This window comes from Nansenia antarctica, assembly GCF_963989245.1.
Source record: "Nansenia antarctica genome assembly, chromosome: 16".
NCBI classification, from domain to species: domain Eukaryota; kingdom Metazoa; phylum Chordata; class Actinopteri; order Argentiniformes; family Microstomatidae; genus Nansenia; species Nansenia antarctica.
Window position 1 is genome coordinate 18,730,387 of NC_137686.1, and position 22,539 is coordinate 18,752,925.

Genomic DNA, 22,539 nt, shown 5'->3' on the forward strand with positions numbered 1-22,539 from the left:
CCACTAAAAACCACACATAACAACACAACACAACATAAAGGACAGACAACAACACTGGGCCAGCCATGTACAGTATATAAAAAACAGTGAGATCTGATATAAAAGTGGATTAAAAGGATGGCTATAGTTATTTATATTAAAATACTAAAAAAGTGATGATGGTGATTAAAATAAATAATAAATACAGATTCAGGAGCCTTGACCCCGACTGCTACTTTAGTTGCCATTGAACAGTCTTAGTGCAGCCGGGATAAATGATTTTTTATATCGCTCCGTCCGGGAGCGGATCGTAATGAACCGCCCTCTGCGGCGGCTGCTGGTTTGCCCAGCGAGGACATGATGGAGGGGGTGGTTGGGGTTGTCCCTGATGGACAGCAGCTTACTCCTAGTCCTTCTCTCCACCACCGTCCCCAGAGAGTCCAGGCTCCTTCCCACCACTGAACCCGCCTTTTTTACGAGCTTGTCCAGCCGTCCGGTATCCCTCTTGGTGATGTTTCCCCCCCAGCAGACTGCAGCGTAGAAGAGAATGCTGGCCATGACAGACTGGTAAAACATGGCCAGCATCTCTCCACACACTTCAAAAGACCTAAGTCTTCTTAAGAAGTACAGCCTGCTCTGACCCTTCTTATAAAGTGCCTCTGTGTTGGTGGACCAGTCCAGTTTGTCGTCCAGATGCACCCCCAGGTACTTGTAGGTCTTCACCACCTCGATATCCTCGCCCCGGATGTTAATGGGCAACCGAGGTGGCTTAGACCTACGGAAGTCTATAACTAGCTCCTTGGTCTTGGTTTGGTTGAGGAGCAGACCATTCCTCTCGCTCCAGACGCTGAAGGCTCCTATCAGATCCCTGTACTCCCCCTCCCGTCCATCCCTCACGCACGCCACTATGGCTGTATCGTCAGAGTACTTCTGTACGTGGCAGGACTCAGAGTTGTGTTTGAAGTCTGATGTGTACAGGGTGAACAGGAAGGGAGCCAGCACAGTTCCCTGCGGAGCCCCGGTGTTGCTCACTACTGTGTCCGAGACACAGTTCCCCAGCCTGACTGACTGTGGCCGTCCAGTGAGGTAGTCCATGATCCAGGATGTAGTGGAGGGATCAACCCCCATACCTGAGAGCTTCTCTCGGAGTAGAAGAGGCTGGATGGTGTTAAAGGCACTAGAAAAGTCAAAGAACATTATCCTCACCTGACTTCCCGGCTCATCCAGGTAGGAGTAAGCACGATGGAGGAGGTAGAGGACAGCGTCATCCACACCAACTTTTTCCTGGTACCCGAACTGCAGGGGATCACGTGCATGTTCAGTCTGTGGTCTCAGATGTCTCAGAAACAGCCGCTCCAGTGTCTTCATACTATGTGAAGTGAGGGCAACCGGTCTGTAGTCGTTGAGCTCGGCCGGGCGCCCAGTTTTGGGTACTGGCACGAGACATGATGTTTTCCACAGAACCGGCACCGTCCCTGACTGTAAACTCAGGTTGAAGAGCTTCTGGAGGGGCTCAGCCAGTTGGTCTGCACAGACCTTCAGCAGCCGCGAGCACACCCCATCAGGACCCGCCGCCTTTCCAGGGTGCAGCCTCTTCAGCTCCGCCCTTACCTCCTCCACTGTGAGGGACAAGGGGGGGGGGCTTGGTGGGAGAGGGGGGGAGAGGAGGGGAAGGGGAGGGGAGGGGAGGGGGGGGGGGGAGGGAGGGGGGAGGGGAGGGGAAGGGGGCCCAGCCGTGCTGCCGAGCCTGTAGCTGTGGGATGTGGGGGAGGCTGATGAAGCGGGAGAGGTAGTGGGAGGGGCAGCAGGGACAGAGTAGGCACCGGCCGCTGAGTCAAACCTGTTAAAAAAGTGGTTGAGCTCATTGGCCTTAGCCAAGTCTGGGACCGCTGCCTGACTGTTCTTCCGTTTGTAGCCGGTGATGGTCTTCATCCCCTTCCACACCTCTCTGGTGTTGCTGTGTTGCAGCTTCCTCTCCACCTTGTTCTTATAGTCCACCTTGGCCTGTTTCATACTCCTCTTCAGCTCTTGTTGTATCAGCCTGCGCTTGTCTCTGTCCCCCTCTCTATAGGCAGCCTTTTTTTGGTTCAGTAGTAGCTTGATGTTAGAGGTAATCCATGGTTTATTGTTTGGAAAGCAACGCACCGTCCTCGTCGGAACAATCATGTCCCTGCACCATGAGTGAGTAATCCCCACTACTACCGAGTTGGTGATTACTCACCGAATCCATTGCTCTGCAGTGTTTTGGCTTGACTACCGAGTGTGTCATTGATTTCTAACAACGTTGACATTTATTTGTATTTTTTTATTTGTACTTGTTCCCGCTTTCACCAGCTGGTGTCACATTTGTGTCACGTTCTAATGCTTTGGTCCGCATAACGGGATCTGATGTAATGATCGGAATTTTCTTTCGAAAAATGTGAATACATTTCCGTGTTGTTGAAAACCAATGACACATCACTAGTCAACTAACACAGTTCTTGCATTGCAGTATTTTGGCTTGACTAGCGAATTTGTTTTGTGATTCTCGTTGAAACGTAGTTCCGTGTTTCAAAAGAAAAGTCACAACATTTTGATCGGTTGCCGATATGAGGACCAAAAGACTAAAACGTGTCACATTTGGTCCTTCTTTGGTTCTTCCAGGCTGGTACATGGCGGTGGAGGTGGACGAGGGCGGTAAGGAGCAGAACCAGGATGCGGCACTGCAGAGTCCTGCTATGGAGGAGGCCAGCGCCACCTGTCTGCTGGAGTTCTATTACCACATGTTTGGGACAGGTAAGTATTAAATAGACACAGGATGCAGTATGGATCATATATGTGTCTTAGATTTTGGGTCACGTATGTGTGCGTGTGTGTGTGTGTGTGTGTGTGTGTGTGTGTGTGTGGGTGTGGGTGTGTGTGGGTGTACTGTGTCAGGTATAGGAGATCTGAAGGTGTTCCTAAAGGAAGGCCACAGGGCCACTCCGCTGTGGTGGCTGTCAGATGACCAGGGGGACGTGTGGCAGCGGGGGGAGGTCATCGTGGGCCGCACCCCTCAGGTCTTCACCCTCCTCTTCCAGTCCAGCAGGAACGTCAGCCAGCCGGGTGACATCGCCATCGATGACATCGCCTTCCTCAACTGTTCTCTGCCTGGTAAGCAGCAAAGCCACAAACTGCTCATTGAACTACATTTTTGTTTTATTTTAGTATGGAAATTCCAATACAAGCGTTGCTATGGTTGTTTCCAGAGAGCTTGTTGTTATGTGACAGCAGCTGGTGAAACCGGGAACAAGTCGGCAGCCGATCAAATGTTCAGACTTTTATTAAAATGAATGACACACTCACTAGTCAACTAACACAGCTTGTTTTGTGAGTCTGCTAACAATGTAAAGTGGTGTTGTTATAGTTAACTAGGAAGTTAACTTGGTTGCCGACTTGTTCCTGGTGTCACCAGCTGTCGTCACATATTGCTGATTCACTTTATATTCATATGTTTATACTCACTGTAATACACTATACTGTAATACCATGCACTGTCTACATTATCATGTCTTTGGCACCATGCTCTGTTTGTTTATATCGGGTTAAATGCCAAACTACATTTTGTTATCTCAGCACTGTTTGTTATCTCAGCACAGTACTCTGTGCCATGACGACAAAGTTGAAGCTAATTTAATCTAATCTGTGTCACATCCGTGTCCAGTCTAATCTGTAATGTAATTGCTGTTGTTATCATGGTTATTATGATGGAATCACTTTACCAGCATATTTGGTAGCATGCCGGCATTGGGTAGAGAGGGTAGAGTCTCGGTTACAGGTTGTTCCTCTTTCCCCCTCTGACAGAAGCCCAGGTCTCATGTCCATCTGGAATGTTCGCCTGCTCCAACCAGGTGTGTGTGGAGCAGAGGCGCGTGTGTGACTACAGCGATGACTGTGGAGACGGGACTGATGAATCCAACTGTGGTTGGTAACAAAGACAGTCTGTCTGAACGGACGTGTGTGTGTGTGTGTGTGTGTGTGTGTGTGTGTGTGTGTATGTGTGTGTGTGAGAGATTATACTGGCTAAGGATTGGTAGTATCCTTAAAACAAAGCACATCACCAACATGTATAATGTGCAGTATATACATACATACTGTATATCATACACTGTATTCTGTATGGTATAGCCTATGGATGTCGTTATGGTTTCTTGTGTTTGCATGTTTACGTGTGTGTGTTTTTGACGAGGGCTCATAAAACCTCCTGGAATCAATGGTTTAGGAATCTTGAAATGAGCCCCCTCTCTCTTTCTCCCTTCCTCCCTCCCTCTCTCCCTCCCTCCCTCCCTCCCTCCCTCCTTCCCTAGAGGAGCAGGGTTACGGGGAGCGCTGCAGCTTTGAGCAGGACCTGTGTTCCTGGGAGTCTGGTGAGTGGACCCTCCAGAGGGGGCAGGCCGTCTGGCCCGACCACGGACCCCCCAGGGACCACACACAGAACACTGCAGCAGGTAGGGCAGCTGAAACGGTAGCAGGATTACAGTGTCAGGAGGTCTGATTAGACATTTCTTTAGTAAAGAGCCCGGGGGATAACACATGATAACATTATACTGTTGTAATGTTATTATAATGGTATTTAATGTTATTTTCTTGGGTCCAATTGCAATATGTGCCACGTCATTGATTGTGTAGATCTGGGGTCTAACATCCCTTTAATGCTGGCCATGTTTTAGGTTACTATATCATTCCTGGGACTCAGGAACAGACATCAGAGATCCTCTCCAACACTCTACTACCCAGCTCCAACTGCACAGTGAGTCTTCATTCCAAACCAGTCTGTGAAATGTGTATTTATATGGTTTGAGAGTGTCATTCTCCCCCACTAGTTTGTGCCCACGGGCAGCTATTCTTGCAGAACCAGACAGTGCCTCAGGGTATTGCATACTCTATACTCCAACCTCTGGGTTCGAGGATGGGGAACATGCAGCAATGCGGTGTTCTCTGTCTCCCCCTACAGGTGAGGTTCTACTACTACACCAAGGATGAAGACGAGACGTCCAGTCTGTCTGTGAGGCTGCGGACAGGGAGTGATGACACGGTGCTGTGGGTCAGGGACACGCCATCGAGCTTCAGCTGGCAGAGGGCAGAGGTCACCTACTCCTCCTCCGTCAACAGCAAGGTCAGGGGGGGGACTGTTTATGATGTAGTTCTGTATAGATCAGTTTATATGTTATAGATCAATGGTGCATAACAGATTAGAGACAGTTAATGATTTGAAATCAGTTAATGATTGAAATCAGTTAAGGATTTGAAACAGTGTGTGTGTGTGTTTGTGTGTGTGCGTGTGCACGCACGTGTGTGTGTTTATAGATTGTGTTCCAGTATGAGAGAGGAGAGGGAGGGCAAGAAGGGCTGGTTGCCGTGGACGATACCTCCTTCTCCAAGGAGTGTCTCCACACACCCCAGACCACACCCTCACCCCAGACCACACCCTCACCCCAGACCACACCGGCACCCTCAACCTCTCCCCCCAGTCCCTGTAAGGTGAGTTCTTCCATGCCATAGCAGTATGATAGACATAACTGACACTAACCAATCAGAGATCAAAATGAGTATGTGAATGAATATGTTAGTTCTCCTCTAGAGTTAGTTAGTTCCAACCTCCTCTCTAGTTGACATAGTAACTCTTGACAGAGTTGTTTTTTGCTGTTATAAGAGACACATAATGAGGTTTGTGTTGTCCTAAAGCCTGAGTGTTTGTTTTCCTTGGAGGCTGAGGAGTTTCTCTGCTGGAGGTCAGAGGGTGTGGTGTGTGTTTATGCCGACCGTCAGTGTGACTACCGTCTAGACTGCCCCCTAGGGGAGGACGAGGAGAACTGCGGTGAGCTGCCTCTCACATCTCTATCACAGTGCAGGAAAAACAGTAGAGAAACCTTCCCTCATGTCCTGACCTGATCTTCTTACAGTTTGTGGTAGTACAGTAGCACCACTTGAAAACCAAACAAACATTAACCAAACAAACCAAACAAACATAAACATTTTTTTAAAAAAGCCTTCACTCTGACTGTGGTAAATTTGATGTGATCTGATGTCATGTGACTCATGCCCTGTAACCCTCCAGGCCCGTGCACGTTTGAGAGAGGACAGTGCATGTGGAGTGACATCAGCCAAGGGGACAACAGGTGGCAGAGACAGAGAGCCAGTAGCAACACAGTACCAGAGACTGACCATACTACAAGCACAGGTAACACAACTACACCACCATGAGTTCAAATAGTACTTCAAATAATAAAACAATAAAATAAACGTTGTTGTGTTTGATTGAGATTCCATTGGAACCAATGGAATAGTCTCAAAAGTGTGAATCCTGCCAATCTGGCACTCAAAATGAACCTGACCCCGGGTCTGGTCAATCGACAATGGGCCAAACACTGACCCCATAGATGACCGCAACCACACAACATCTGAACATCAGGGTTCTACAGGTCAAACCATAGCGAACCGTGTCTTCCCCTTTTCCTCAGGTTACTACATGCATGTGAATTTAAGCCAAGAGCAGTCACAGAGTGAAGCTCGCCTCCAGAGTCCCGCCCTCCCACCCTCATCCCCGTACTGCCAGATTCAGTGAGTGACAGCTTGGTTAGCCAGTGTGCTACTGTCTGACTTCTAAAATGTCTTTATTAGAATTTATCAGACTATACTTTAGAAACATATCTAAAGGCCTCATAGACAATGTATCCCGCTTACTGTCTCCCTCCCTCCTTCCGTCCACCCCTCCCTCCCTCCCTCCCTCCCCCCATCTACATGTTTTCACAACACCAGGTTTCACTTCCATGTAAGTGGAGGTCTTGTTCGGTCACTGAATGTGCTCATGCAGGAGGGTCAGGAGGAGGGTCAGGAGAGCGAGACCGTGCTGTGGTCAATCAATCACAACAGCGCCTCCCAGTGGACATCAGAGCAACTGCCTCTTGGCGATCACCAACAGTCGTACCGGGTATGTGCTTCCGTTGAATTACAGATTGAAGTGATGTTATAGTGTTTGAATGGTGTCACAGACTGCAAGGCTAACTCACTGATAACTGATGTTGTTTTTCACTCAGGTAGTGTTTAGTGGTCAGACTGGCGCCATGCAGAGGAGCTCTTCAGCTGTCCCACCTGCCATCGCTGTGGATGACATCTCCTTCCTGAACTGTGAGACATCCTACAAACCACCAGGTGTGTGTGTGTGTGTGTGTGCGTGTGCGAGATCAATATTAACTAAGGCAAATTAAGTGTATTTCTCTCTCCTTCCTCAGCTCTGTCCGCCTATGGCTGCTCCTTCGAGGCAGACCTGTGTGGATGGGTCCAGGGAGCTGCAGAGGAGATGGACTGGAAGAGGTGGTCTGGACCCACAAGTACCCCCAACACTGGACCTGCTTCTGACCACACTAGCACCACTGGTCAGTCTCAGTCATAATCCAAATCAGGCCAAATAATCTTGAGCAATTATAATCCTGTATAATAAATACATTAGAAATACAATCCCATATATGTAATACTCAATGATGATATGTTGCTCTATGTTGCTTCACAGGGTATTATCTCTACATTGAAAGCTCTCCTCCCAGCAAAGTCAGTAGTGTTGCTCAGTTGAAGTCCTTGCTGCTGCCCCCTGCTGACAACCAGGGGTACTGTCTCACATTCTGGTACCACATGTTTGGAGCCACGGTGGGCTCACTGAGGATGGCTGTACAAACAGTCCAGCAGAGAACACTGGTAATATAATACATATAATATGAAATAAATATAAATAATAAACATACAGAACACCATAGCACTGTACCTACAATGTTGGATATAGAGTGGTAGCAGTCACAGCTTGGGCCATACACATACCATTATACCCATTGATAGGCATGTTTGTAAAACATTATTGTCTATACTATAAAGAAGAGTGATGGAGTCCCCCTCTATCTTGTTTGTAGTCATTAAGGATGGCCTACCTTTCCTGCTAGACTTTGATTGCTGATTTTATGATATGGTTATATACTGTATATATATATATATATATATATATATATATATATAAATAACGGTTTATGCTGGCATTTCCCGGGACATACCAGCATAAACCGCCGACTTGGTACATGTTTTCCCACGTTTTTCCACATGTACCGTAACATATACATATATATATATACACATACATATATATATATATACAGGGGCGGCTGTGGCGCAGGAGGTAGAGTCGCCGCCTAATGATCACAAGGTTGGCAGATCGGCGGTTCGAGCCCCGGCTGGCCACATGTCGAAGTGTCCTTGGGCAAGACACTGAACCCCAAATTGCTCCCAGTGAGCGGGCCGGCGCCTTGCATGGTAGCTTGCCGCCATTGGTGTGTGAATGGGTGAATGAGAGGCCGTTGTAAAGCGCTTTGGATAAAGGCGCTATATAAGTCAGACCATTTACCATTTATATACATAAATGTAAATATATAAATTATTATTATTTTATTTCTTTTACTTTTTAAATGTTATTGTCATAAAATATTTTATTTTATGTATAATGTACGTTATACATTTACGTTATAAATTGATGTTATAAATGTGATATGTTATTATTGGGGCGGCTGTGGCACAGGAGGGAGAGCCGGCGTCTAATGATCGCAAGGTTGGCAGATCAGCGGTTCGAGCCCCGGCTGGCCACATGTCGAGGTGTCCTTGGGCAAGACACTAAACCCCAAATTGCTCCCAATGAGCGTGCCGGCACCTTGCATGGTAGCTTACCGCCATGTGTGTGTGAATGGGTGAATAAGAGCCCTTTGGAATAAGGTGCTATATAAGTCAGTCCATTTACCATTATTGTTTATTATTATTATTAGTAGTAGTAGTAGTAGTAGTAGTAGTAGTAGTAGGGGTAGTGGTGGTCTAGTGGATAGTGAGTTGGACTTGTGATCGGAAGGTTGTGAGTTCAAATCCCGCCTGAAGCCACACCACTACTAGTGTGCCCTTGGGTAAGGCACTTAGCCCTCAGTTACTCCAGGGGGAATGTCCCTGTAATTCGTAATTGTAAGTCGCTTTGGATAAAAGCGTCTGCTAAATGGCAAAATTAAATTTAAATTTAAATTATAGTAGTATTACTACTACTAATAATAATAATACAAATAATAATAATAATATAACAACTTTAAGTATAATAATACAAATAATAATAATAATAATAATAATAATAATAACAATAATAATAATATAATGACTAGTAGAGAGAGTCCAGAGTAAAGACTTGTGTTCATCCATAGGTGTGGGAGAGGTCAGGCTCCCAGGGGGACGAGTGGCGGCAGGCCCAGAGTCATGTGACCCTGCAGGAAGTCCACCAGGTGGTCCTGGAGGCCACAGTGGGGGGAGAGGCAGGGGACATCGCCATCGATGACATCTCCCTCACCGCAGGACAATGTCCGGCCTCAGGTACGCAGTATAGTACATCCAGGGTGACAGATAACATGTGACAATAAATGATGTAATAATTATGCCTAAGCTTAATGCTCACTGGTGAGTCACCATCAGGGGTGTGATGCATTTGAACAGTCACGAGAGCTCAGCAACCACAAGAGGAGTTGTGAAACATATTATTATTCCAGATATAATTAACATGTGTATGTGTACGTGTGTGTGTGTGTGTGTGTGCGTGCGTGCGTGTGTGTACGTGTGTGTGTGTGTGTGTGTGTGTGTGTGTGTGTGTGTACATGTGTGTTTTGTCCTCCAGCTCTGTGTGACTTTGAGGAGGGTAACTGTAACTGGACCCAGCAGACTGATGATGACTCTGACTGGGTCCGAGGTTCTGGGTCCACCACTGACCCAAACACAGGACCTGTCCTCGACCACACCACCAACACTCCCAGTGGACACTACTTCTACCTCCCATCCTCTGACCAGCCGGGCCAGAGAGCCAGAATGGTCTCCCCATGGCTTCCTGGAGGTGAGAGAGCCAGAAAGGTGACCATCCCCTACAGACAAAGACGGAATTCTGGAAGTAGAATTGCCCGTTGTTGTATTCATAAAATGGCGTGGATGCCACTGTTATTCGACCACAGCAGCACCATCTAAGCCTGTATATTGTTAACAGTACACCAGCCTTTTGTCTCCTTATCTCCTTCACTATGGCCCAATAAATGAGTAATCTTTCATCCTTTAGTCCAAAGTGATATGAAAGAGTATGGAAATGTTTTTCTTCCTCTGTCTGTAAGCATGGGGTGGACAGTGTCTTCAGCTGTGGTACTACATGTTTGAGAGCGGCAGTGGGACCCTGAAGGTGTACCAGCAGGATGAGCAGGGGAACATGGTGCTCCGGTTCTCCCAGACAGGGGACCAGGGGAATGTGTGGAGGTTTGCCCAGGCCGATCTGCTGCTGGGCGGGTCAGCTACCAGGGTAAGGGACCCTCCTTGGGCCACACTTTAACTACCGTCCTCCTATAAGCTTTCAGCTTTCTGTCGACTGTGACTCACAAAGTTACAATGCCAATGTTCTTTGCTTCATCCACTATGAGATTCTGCCTTCTCTGCACCGTAGCCAATAACCAATATCTATTTTTCTTTTCTTTTTTTCAGATCGTGGTGGAGGGGGTGAAGGGGTCCGGCCAGGTCATGGCGTTTGATGACGTGCTGGTGACCAACGACTGGTGCCAGGAGCCTGGAGACTGTGACTTCCAGGCCAACCTGTGTGGCTGGACTAACCTGGGGGGGGTGGACCAGGACGACTGGCTGAGGGGCCGAGGGGCCTCTACTAACCCCAACACGGGCCCCAGCGTGGACCACACCACCAACTCATCACTGGGTGAGCCTAGCGTAGCTTGGCGGCTGTGGAGAGACTACTATAGGATGAGCTGGGTTCATTGAGTCATACGTTGAGTCAGGGTACAACATTAGGTTGTATTGAGGTCAAACTGTCATGTGATGGCTGACTGATCTATACCAGAAGCAACTAAGCCAGTATTTTAAATGCAGCTGATACTCCTCACTGTTGTCAATGCAACACTAATACACTTCACCTCATCCTAACCCTAACCCTTATGCAACTGTTTGGACTGAATCATGACAATCTCCCATGAACCTCAACTGAAGTTGAACCCATGCAAATGTATTTGGTCTAGCTCAGCATGTAATCGGTCAAGTCAGCATGTTTTATGTGCAATGCATACAGAACCTACAGTATGCTAGGATAGGTTCCCTAAGTTGGGTTCCCATAAGTTAGGGTAATGACCCTCCGTAAACTTTGAAGATGTTTCCTCAGACACGTGGAGTCTCCATGTTTCACTGCAGCATAGCTCAGCAAAAACATGTCAGACGAGCACACGGACGTTCAGCAACTGCTCTGGGTGTATAACCACACCGGCCACTTCAGCTCTGTAGTTTGCATTAGGATTCGGTGACTGTGTTCGGTGGGGTGCAGTGTTGCCACAGTTACTTTGAAAAAGTATTCTGATTACTGATTACTGATTACTCCTTTAAAAAGTAATCTAGTTACTTTACTGATTACTTGATTTTAAAAGTAACTAAGTTAGATTACTAGTTACTTTTTTAGTTACTATTGGCAGCTGCCTAGGCACCCGACCCCCCCCCCCCCCCCGCAACATAAAAATGAAAACTGGTTTTGCCAAAACTCACTTTATTTTAACAGTAACTTAAATTACATAATTAAACTTTAAACAATAACTTAAAACAACAAAATAAAGAGTCTTTCTTTGCCTCACCCAACATAAATACTTGTTTTTAAACAATAAAATAAATATGATCTTTATTTAACAGTAACTAGCAAGGAGTGGTTTCACAAAACCTAAAACCTACCCTGACCATTCAGATATGATCCTAATATAATCCTAATCCTAAACTGGGTGAGTCTGAGTTTATCAATGATCAACATTTATGTTCTTGTCATCCTTTGCTGACACAAACTCAAAATAATCCTTATATTTCCAGCTATTTAACGCATATCTCTGTTCTCGCTCCATTGTGTAGGCTACGCTTCTGTTTACACTGTGCAATCAGCGTGGTGATACACGTGAGCGATTCTGCTGCAATCTCGCGATAGTCGAGAGCCGTTTTTTGCGGGCATGGCCTTCCATAGTAACCTCGTGTTGAAAACGTGAGCACTGACGTCACTCCCCAAGATGCGAGAAATGTTTGTTTACTATCGAACATTACAAAGAAATACTGCATTTAGCCTAAATTATGAGGTAGTAACGCAATAGTAGCGCACAGCCACTTGAATAAGTAACTTTAATCCGATTACTGATTTGGAAATAGTATCGCGATAGAATACTTCGTTACCGGGGAAAGTATTCAGATTAGAGTAACGTGTTACTTAGTAACGCGTTACCGGCATCACTGGTGGGGTGTAATGCAGTGGAGGCTCCTCCATAGAGGTGGAGGAGGCCTGGCCTCCCCAATAATTTGAGAGAAGAGAGAGAGATTTAAAAAAGCAATAATTATATTTTTTATCAGACACACAACATACAATTCAGAACAATACTTCATCCATTTCTAATATTTATCCTGCAGAACAGCACTCATACACGCGTGTGGCGGAAAAAGGTACTACACGGAGGCCAGGCCTCCTGTCGGAAAGTGGTTTCTCATAGAAGTCAATGTAATGCAATTTTTTTCATGGCATGATTGGCCAAATCACTGAAAATGGGTGGGCACAGGAGGCCTGGCCTCCGTGTAGTACCTTTTTCCGCCACACGCGTATGAGTGCTGTTCTGCAGGATAAATATTAGAAATGGATGAAGTATTGTTCTGAATTGTATGTTGTGTGTCTGATTGACATAGTGTTTGAGTGCTTTTGACATGTCATTGATTGTATGTAGTATGTTGTGGTGAATGTTGTGAGCCTGAGCAGAAGGGACAATAGCTGCTGCAGGCGGACCAGAGATTCATGCCAATTGTTTTGTTTATTTGATGACCCATTGTGCAGGCAATAAAAGCTGCTTCATCCACCATCCTGAGAGTGTCCCAATCCCTTCAGTACCGCCAAACACAAATTAATAATTTTTAACAAAGACAGATAAGAAGAACAGGGAACATTCCATCGCGAGTGAAGCGAGCAAGCGGAAAAAATTTTGGCCTCCTCAATTCTGGAAGTCACCAGCCTCCACTGGTGTAATGTGACCCTGTTTAATGCCACCTCCAGGTTACTACCTCTATGTGGACAGCTCTGTCGGCATGTTGGGAGACAGGGCCATGCTGCTCAGTGACATACTCCAGCCCACCAGCAGGGAGCACTGTGTCACATTCTGGTACCACATGTATGGCCCTCACGTCGGAACTCTGAACCTCTACAGAAACAACAGGTACGCCGGGCGTTAACACTGTCGATGGAACGCTCTAGACCGTGTATCATAGTAGATCGGACGTGCTTATTGTGGAAAATGACACCGGACATTTGGAGTAGGCTGACACTGGTCCTCTGTGGTTCACTTGGTAGAACATGATGCTAATAACACTTAGGTTGTGGGTTCGATTCCTGCTGGGACCATATATACTGGAAAACGTATGCACTCACTGCTATGTAAGTCGCTTTGGATAAAAGCATCAGCCAAAAGGCATAGATGTTATATTATTAGTGACCAAACACAGTGTAATGAAGGAGACCGTCTGTCTTCCCCTCCTCTGTTCCGGACACACAGGGAACTGCAGGCCAGCGGAGATGATGGAGGGATCCTGCTGTGGACGCAGTCAGGCAGCCAGGGGGACGTCTGGTTGGAGGGGAGTGTGACGGTGGACACAGAGGAGCCGTTCTGGGTAAAGTGTCTGCTTGTGGTCCTAGAATGAGAAGGGTATTGATCGATTGATTTTTTTTCACAACTGTGTTTATTGAAGTTTTTATGACAATACAAAATGAGCAGCAGGTCAAACTGTACACATATACGCTAGACATATTGCACATACCTACATATATGTAGTCAAAATAGAAGTCTATGATTGGCTTTCCTTAGGACATAGAATGATCACTAGATATAAAACCATAACTATACCTACGCATTGTTCCTCTATGTTTTGTTCCTGGTTTTATGTTTATGAGTTGTGTGATGTGTAGTTGTGACCTCTGACCTCTTCATTCTCCACAGTTTGTGTTTGTGTACCAGAAGGGCCGCGGTCCCGGTCGGGACGTGGCTCTGGATGACATCAAAGTCCGACCGGGCCCCTGTCTGTCTCCCACTCTGTCTCCCCCTCCCCCTGCAATAGACGGTAGGCATCCCCCTTTCTCTTCTGTGCTACCTCAAGCTTGAACTAATTCATCCACAGTATTCATATTTTAGTATCAAATGTTGTCACTATGAATGGGAATTTGATGGCGGTGTTGACGTTGGTACTGCTAGTGTTGTTTCACACTCAGGTGGGCTCCTCTGTGTACAGTTAAGCTGGCTGTGGGGTTAGGAGTGTGTCTCCCTCTGCTGCTGGGATGTATCATCGTCGCGGTCTTCTATGTCCTTCGGAAATATTCAATCACGTACGTGATGATGATGACGATGATGATGATGAAGCAGCTCTTAATTATGTTTTTAGTAATGTTTTTCATGATGATGATGATGATGCTGATGGTAATGTCGTTGTTGATGACGATGATGATATTTTTGTTTGCAAAGTACTAATGGTTATTCTGATGTATGCAGTGATGGTGATGGAGGTAATAATAGATCATGTATCAATGTATCCACAGCAGCAGCGAACCTGAACTAATTGACAATGAAGTGAAGAACGAAAATAATGTTTTTCATCTTTTTGACAGAACAGATGTAAGTAAAACAAGTGATTAGTTAGAGTTCAGAATGACATTATGAAATCAGTATTTTTCTACTGTAAATGGTTGTCTAAATAGTGTCTGAGACTGTAGAGACACTAAGCTTTTACATCCTTTTCCAGAGTTCAGAACACATAGGAGAAGACGACATGTCGTTCTTCAACCACGTGTATAATCCCTCTGGACCTACAGCATCAGGAGTGGAAACCTCTGCTGCTTAAAGACTAATATAATAATATAATATAAAGCAGGTTTTTTTTTCTTCAGGAAAAACAAAACACACTCACAGTACCACAGTGTAAACCGAAGCTTATTATGTGGAATATGTACTGTACTACTGTAGTTTGCAATCTCCATATGATGGACATAGTGATAACTATTCATTTAGGTTCATAACCATGAAAATAACAAATAACATATAGAATAAATTGTCATTTAGCAAAAATTAACCATAGATCATATCTGTGGTATTATCTTTGTAGATATTTGTTTGTATTCCCATTTGTGTATAATAAAGTCAGGCTACATTGTCACATGTTTAAATTAGGGATAGGGTTAATTGATTTATTTATATTTCTGGTACATGAACTAAGCATTCATCATGCAGTAACAGATCACTTTCTCATTGGCCTGTCATTCGTAGAGGTTACTATAGTATTACTACGGTACCATGCAGACAAAGGCCAGCCGGTGTAGAGAGAGGACTGACCCCAGCCAGGCGATGGCAGATCGAGGCCAGGAGGGACAGAGGTCAAAGGAGCTGCAGGAATGTAGGAAGTGTATGGGAAGGGAATGGTTCGGAGACGCCATGAGAGGAGAGTGATGTATTGCAGAATTGATGAATTAGTGCAGTGTGGTGTGCATTAAAGATGGTAGAAAATAGAAAATAATTAATTGTCTGTGCAATGTGGGAATTTTCCTTTGGCTTCACCGTTGCATAGACAATCACACAGGCATATTTCATAATATAAGTAAGTAAGTAAAACTTTATTTATATAGCACCCTTCTCAGCACGAATGCACAGGGTGCTTTACATATAATTTGAAACATCAATGATTAGACAATGACAAACAGAAAGGAGAGACAAGGCGACTAGCTGCTGAACAGAGGCGCGGCCATCTTGCTCTCGTCAGAGAACGGAGGAAAAAGGGTGGGGAGAGGAAACAGTTTAACACGAGACATAGCTGGGGGGGGGGGGGGGGGGGGTGCGTGTCCATAGATTGTGAGCTTTTAGATTGGGTAAGCATAAGATATAGAAATACACAATTACACATACACGCTATCAGTGAATGCAGTTTCAAGGAAATGCAATTTTGATGCCCTAGAACACGCTAATAAACTGTAGTGTCACTTTGTGATCAGATTATCAAAAACCAAAAAAACAGTTGCCAGTTTCGACTATATCAGGGGTGCTCATTGTTCAATCTTTTTTGAACTAAGATCTTTTCAAGTAGCCAAACTGCTGAAATCTACAAGTCCAGTTTCAACATCGCAAACGCATACACGCACAACACAGACACATACCGTTTCCATCCTCCATAGTAAACTCACAACACACTTTCTTTTCACACTTTTGTCACACAAGCACTTGACATCACATCACAAACCCTCCCTCTCTATCTCTCTCAAACACTTTTGGTCCAGAACAGGGACGCGGGAAGGGGGGTGCTGCAGCACCCCCTAGCGGCAGGCAGAAGGAGCTCCTCCTGCCTGAATTAAAAAAATTAAAATATTATTCAAACAATAATTTAAAACAATATAATAACTATTGTTGCTTTTGGGAATAAAAATAAATGTGTTTTTTGTAATAAATGTAAAAATGTGTTTGTTAGTTTTAATGTTAGTGATCACATGGTCATATCTTGCTAGGGACTTGACATCCGAGTTAGCTAACTATCAGGTGCAGGTGCAACTTAGGGTTGGAAAACGAATCTCTGAGTTCTTTAGCAAAAATGCTAAATCAGCCAGAACAATTGAAGTGGAGTTGGAAGAAGATGCTGATGCAGGGGCAGGGCCTTCTTCCACAGACCACCACCAGGCTGTTACCCCATCCAGTGTAGCAGCAGGACCTAGCAGGTCTGAGGCTTACGTTAGCCCTAGCCAACACAGACCAGGGGTCCCGCCACCCCCACCCCCGTTTGACGAGCCGTGTCGACCAGACATACATTTTCCTGGGAGGCAAATTGGAACAGAGACATTCGAGTTTCATTTCATTTAAGAAAAGCTGGTTTACCAGATGGAAATGGTTGCATTATGTCACTGAAAGAGACCCTGTTCTTTGCTTCTCTTGCAGTAAAGCTATATAGAGAAGGGGTTAAGGCACCACGACAGAAAGACAAGTGCATTTACAGTAGGAGGCTTTTGTAAGTTTAGCCAACACGAGATGTCTGACATACATTCAGAATCGGTGAGATTGCTTGCTTCGCTTAACAACACTCCCATTAATGCTCTACTGTCGGACGTTGTTGAGAAAGAGCAACAGACGGCCAGAAACGTATTAGAACTGATATTCAGATCCATCCGATTCTTCGGCAGCGAAGGGCTTCCGTTAAGAGGCAATAACAATCGACATGGAGTGCTGTCTGTAATAATGGTCAACATCATGTTTGTGAACATTGTGGGACACTGTGAGCTGAGTGGAAATTACTGTAAATTCCAACACATTGTTGGTCAAATATTTAACGTTACGTCTTTGTAGTGTGTGGGTGCGTGCGTGCTTAACTATTATTGCCCGTGCATTGGGGCCCGTCGTTATGCCACTGTGTGCGTGTGAGCGAACGAGCAATCAGCGAGAGGGAGGGAGGGAGGGAGAGAAATCGTAAAAAAAAAAATCCCTGTAGCGTATATAGACAGCACCTCAGCACCCCCAGTCAAAATACCTTCCCGCGTGCCTGGTCCAGAACCACTGGCACGGACAGCGACATTAGGCCAATCTCAGCGAGGAAAAGCATAAAGGAGCAGAAGAGGAGGAGGAGGAGATGGATCAGGCCTGTGTTTCTACAGTGAGTTCAGTGTCAAGAGACAGAGAGCTCTCTCAGGAGTGTGAGTGTGAGACAGAGGCGCAAGCGTTTCCATACTCGTTGAGATTGAGGACTAACAGAATAGCCTATTACCCAAGGGGGAGAGCAGCAAAAGGTAGATCGAGACCTCGATCCAGTGAAGGACCCACAACCGGAAACACTGCGGGTCCATCCAGAGCCCAAACCAGAGAAAAGAGGCTGAACATCAAAGACAGATCCAGAGAGAGAGGCAATGAGGACGATGACGGTGGAGACGAAGAGCCCAGAGCCAAAAAGAGTCGGAGCCAAAGCGAAAGGTCCAGCACCGGGATTAAATACAGACTCAGAGCCACGCCAGCAGCTCCTCACGGACAGCCTGTGCATAAGACCAATAGAGATGCTGTCACCTCCACCACCCCCACCACCAGAGAGAGAGGGAGGAGAGGAAAGCATAAAGGAGCAGAAGAGGAGGAGGAGGAGGAGATGGATCAGGCCTGTGTTTCTACAGTGAGTTCAGTGTCAAGAGACAGAGAGCTCTCTCAGGAGTGTGAGTGTGAGACAGAGGCGCAAGCGTTTCCATGCTCGTTGAGATTGAGGACTAACAGAATAGCCTATTACCCAAGGGGGAGAGCAGCAAAAGGTAGATCGAGACCTCGATCCAGTGAAGGACCCACAACCGGAAACACTGCGGGTCCATCCAGAGCCCAAACCAGACAAAAGAGGCTGAACATCAAAGACAGATCCAGAGAGAGAGGCAATGAGGACGATGACGGTGGAGACGAAGAGCCCAGAGCCAAAAAGAGTCGGAGCCAAAGCGAAACGTCCAGCACCGGGATTAAATACAGACTCACGCCAGCAGCTCCTCCTCAAGCGTTTCCATACTCGTTGAGATTGAGGACTAACAGAATAGCCTATTACCCAAGGGGGAGAGCAGCAAAAGGTAGATCGAGACCTCGATCCAGTGAAGGACCCACAACCGGAAACACTGCGGGTCCATCCAGAGCCCAAACCAGACAAAAGAGGCTGAACATCAAAGACAGATCCAGAGAGAGAGGCAATGAGGACGATGACGGTGGAGACGAAGAGCCCAGAGCCAAAAAGAGTCGGCGCCAAAGCGAAAGGTCCAGCACCGGGATTAAATACAGACTCAGAGCCACGCCAGCAGCTCCTCACGGACAGCCTGTGCATAAGACCAATAGAGATGCTGTCACCTCCACCACCCCCACCACCAGAGAGAGAGGGAGGAGAGGAAAGCATAAAGGAGCAGAAAAGGAGGAGGAGGAGGAGATGGATCAGGCCTGTGTTTCTACAGTGAGTTCAGTGTCAAGAGACAGAGAGCTCTCTCAGGAGTGTGAGTGTGAGACAGAGGCGCAAGCGTTTCCATACTCGTTGAGATTGAGGACTAACAGAATAGCCTATTACCCAAGGGGGAGAGCAGCAAAAGGTAGATCGAGACCTCGATCCAGTGAAGGACCCACAACCGGAAACACTGCGGGTCCATCCAGAGCCCAAACCAGAGAAAAGAGGCTGAACATCAAAGACAGATCCAGAGAGAGAGGCAATGAGGACGATGACGGTGGAGACGAAGAGCCCAGAGCCAAAAAGAGTCGGCGCCAAAGCGAAAGGTCCAGCACCGGGATTAAATACAGACTCAGAGCCACGCCAGCAGCTCCTCACGGACAGCCTGTGCATAAGACCAATAGAGATGCTGTCACCTCCACCACCCCCACCACCAGAGAGAGAAGGATGCCCCCCCAACCCCTCATTCCCCAATAATTTTCCTAACAACATAGAGTGTGAGGAGCTCATTGGCTGGTGTCTGCAGCGAGATCCCACCAAGAGGCCTGTTTTGGAGCAGATACTCCTTCATGATTGGATGACAGAGAGAGACATGGCTCCAGAGGACCAGTGTTAGGTGAGTGGATGAAAGCCCTCCCTCTCCTATTGGACAATGGAAGTCAGTGTATTATCAAGGCATCAGTCACTCAGTCAGGAGTAAGTCTATCATTCTTTGTTTTGTTTTTTTTCTTCTTTTTTAAGAGTACCGACACATGGCACCTCCTCAGCTGATCCTCTCCCCTTCCCCTAATCTCTCGCCCGTGTTGAGATCATCCAAGCCTCCCGTCCAACAGGTCTGAGTTTGCCTCTCCTCTGGAGGCTCTCTCTGGCTTCTAGGCTGCCTGTCTGTGGTTAAGCTGCCTGTCTGTGGTTAAGAAGATCCTTGCCACAAGGAAAACCAGAAAAGTAATAAAGAATGTGATGTGTAAAGATGTGCGTGGCAAAAACATTTATGTGGCAGTTTTCTAAAACGTTTAATTCACAATAGAATGTATCACCTGTTAAAGAGGGATGCTGAATCCCAGCAGGAAAGAGGTAAAACACCAGCTAATCCTCCATGGAAGAGAGGAGAAACTACAGGTATGTAAAAAATAAAATAAAAACTGTGAGAACTGTTTATGAGAGGAACATTGGTCTAAAGGTGGTGAAGAAGGCAGCGAAACCAGTCAAAAACCCAGGAGGACAAGGCCTTGGTAAAGCAGGGGCCAAACGTTTGGGTCAGCTGTTGATGCGTGCCATCCAAGACAAGAAGAATGTCACAGGGAACGAAAAAGTGCTGTTGCCAGGTTAGTAGTTAGCAGATCTACCTTTGTACCATCATTAAGTTTGCAACGAGAGACAGCTGTCAAATTCTGATTTGCACTTGTACCTCTCTGCATAGATGCTGTTTGCTTGCTGGCTTACAAGAAACATACATTTAGTGTGGAATAAGCTTCTTTTTTAAATTGTTTTTTTGTTATTAAATGAAGATCTTTATATAAAAAAATATATAATAATTTTTAAAAAAGCATATTCCATTATGGCTAACCAAATACCTCTATCTCTTTATCTTGCATCCAGAGACACCAGTCCGCCTGTTCAAGTACCAGATCCAGGCGGATGCCGCGTCTGCACCAAAGACCAATGATGCAAAGCCTTCTGGAAGTACCCTCATTCTTCGGGTGGTCTCACAGTGCAAGCACCGAGGTGGCATCTCCATGGTGGAGCTCAAGCGTGCCCTGGCCGCTGGTGGCTACGATGTCACCAAGAATAACAAACGTGTCAATTTGGCAGTGAAAGGTCTTGTGAGCAAAGAGACACTGGTGCAGACCACAGGATGTGGAGCTTCTGGGTCATATAAACTCAACCAGAAGGTAGAGACTAGTGGGTTCTATGTTTGGCCATATTGGTGGTGCTGCCTGAATGTGTTTGTGATGTAGGTACACTGGCAATCAACATCTTATCTTATCATATTTCAACAGTTAATGTCATTAATGTTTCTCCTGTCTTTATACAATTATAAGAAACTGACAGATGAGAAGAGAGTGAGGATAAGAGACCGTGCAGCAGAGAAACCAAAGCGGATTGTGAAGCCAGCGAGAGGTCAAGTGAAAGCTGCTAAACCAACAACAAAAGCTTTGAAACCAGGAGTGAAATCAGCCAAACCAGTGAGCAAGTCACCTACAGCAGCGGGCAAAGCATCAAAACCAGTCGGCAAGGCATCAAAACCAGCAGGCAAAGGCAGAAAAGTAGCAGGAAAGGCTAAGAAGGCAATGGGAGATGAACCAAAACGATGACACGTCACGTGGTCAATCAATGTTTACATCGCAGCTTTCCCTAGCAACGTGCTAGTCAGCCAAATATCTTTAGCTACTTGCCGACCTCAACGTTTATATCTAATAAAAGGTTGACGATATGCCGCGAAAAGGTCGCAACAGGAAAGATGCCAAACGACAGGTGAAAAAGAAAGTAAATATCGAATCTAAAGGAACAGTAATCAACGGGCCACAACCAGAGAAACGCAAACGGCCGGTAAAATCACCGGTCAAGTCGCCGGTTAAGCCACGTGTGAAACAGCCAGTGAAGGTGAATGAATAATGAATGAATGGTCTTTATTGTCATTGATACAGTACAGGTACCATACAACGACATTTAGGAGGGGGGGCTCCCCTGGTGCTAGGATTATTTATTTATTTTACTAAAAACAAGAAGGGAAAATAGCTGGTTTACATAAATAAAGGCTATGTACACTATCCACTATACTATACTATACAAATAAAACACTGTGCTGTACTCTATGCTATGCTTTTTTTTTTTTTTTTCTTCTTTTCCTAACACCAGGGGAGCCACCCCTCCTAAATTTCGTTGTTTGGTACCTGTACTGTAGCAATGACAATAAAGTCCATTCATTCATGCTATAAAGGTGGTGAAACAGCCAGTGAAGGCGGTGAAACAGCCAGTGAAGGTGGTGAAGAAGGCAGCGAAACCAGTCAAAAACCCAGGAGGACAAGGCCTTGGTAAAGCAGGGGCCAAACGTTTGGGTCAGCTGTTGATGCGTGCCATCCAAGACAAGAAGAATGTCACAGGGAACGAAAAAGTGCTGTTGCCAAGTTAGTAGTTAGCAGATCTACCTTTGTACCATCATTAAGTTTGCAACGAGAGACAGCTATCAAATTCTGATTTGCACTTGTACCTCTCTGCATAGATGCTGTTTGCTTGCTGGCTTACAAGAAACATACATTTAGTGTGGAATAAGCTTCTTTTTTAAATTGTTTTTTTGTTATTAAATGAAGATCTTTATATAAAAAAATATATAATAATTTTTAAAAAAAGCATATTCCATTATGGCTAACCAAATACCTCTATCTCTTTATCTTGCATCCAGAGACACCAGTCCGCCTGTTCAAGTACCAGATCCAGGCGGATGCCGCGTCTGCACCAAAGACCAATGATGCAAAGCCTTCTGGAAGTACCCTCATTCTTCGGGTGGTCTCACAGTGCAAGCACCGAGGT

General features: G+C 45.9%; 1 protein-coding gene across 1 annotated transcript; it reads left to right on the top strand.

Annotated features, from left to right (window-relative positions):
• Positions 1-2,156: 2,156 nt before the first annotated feature.
• Positions 2,157-14,931, top strand: LOC308172060 (apical endosomal glycoprotein; the record flags this gene model as incomplete). Its single annotated transcript, XM_080546971.1, has 23 exons — positions 2,157-2,160; positions 2,623-2,754; positions 2,902-3,111; positions 3,802-3,921; positions 4,305-4,445; positions 4,668-4,747; positions 4,952-5,113; positions 5,305-5,478; positions 5,683-5,815; positions 6,056-6,178; positions 6,459-6,558; positions 6,757-6,928; positions 7,035-7,125; positions 7,230-7,373; positions 7,508-7,689; positions 9,213-9,378; positions 9,677-9,889; positions 10,158-10,339; positions 10,519-10,744; positions 13,100-13,259; positions 13,596-13,710; positions 14,037-14,157; positions 14,789-14,931. The coding sequence occupies 23 exons, from the start codon at positions 2,157-2,159 to the stop codon at positions 14,929-14,931; spliced, it is 3,294 nt and encodes a 1,097-aa protein (XP_080403097.1).
• Between the last annotated feature and the right edge of the window lie 7,608 nt (positions 14,932-22,539).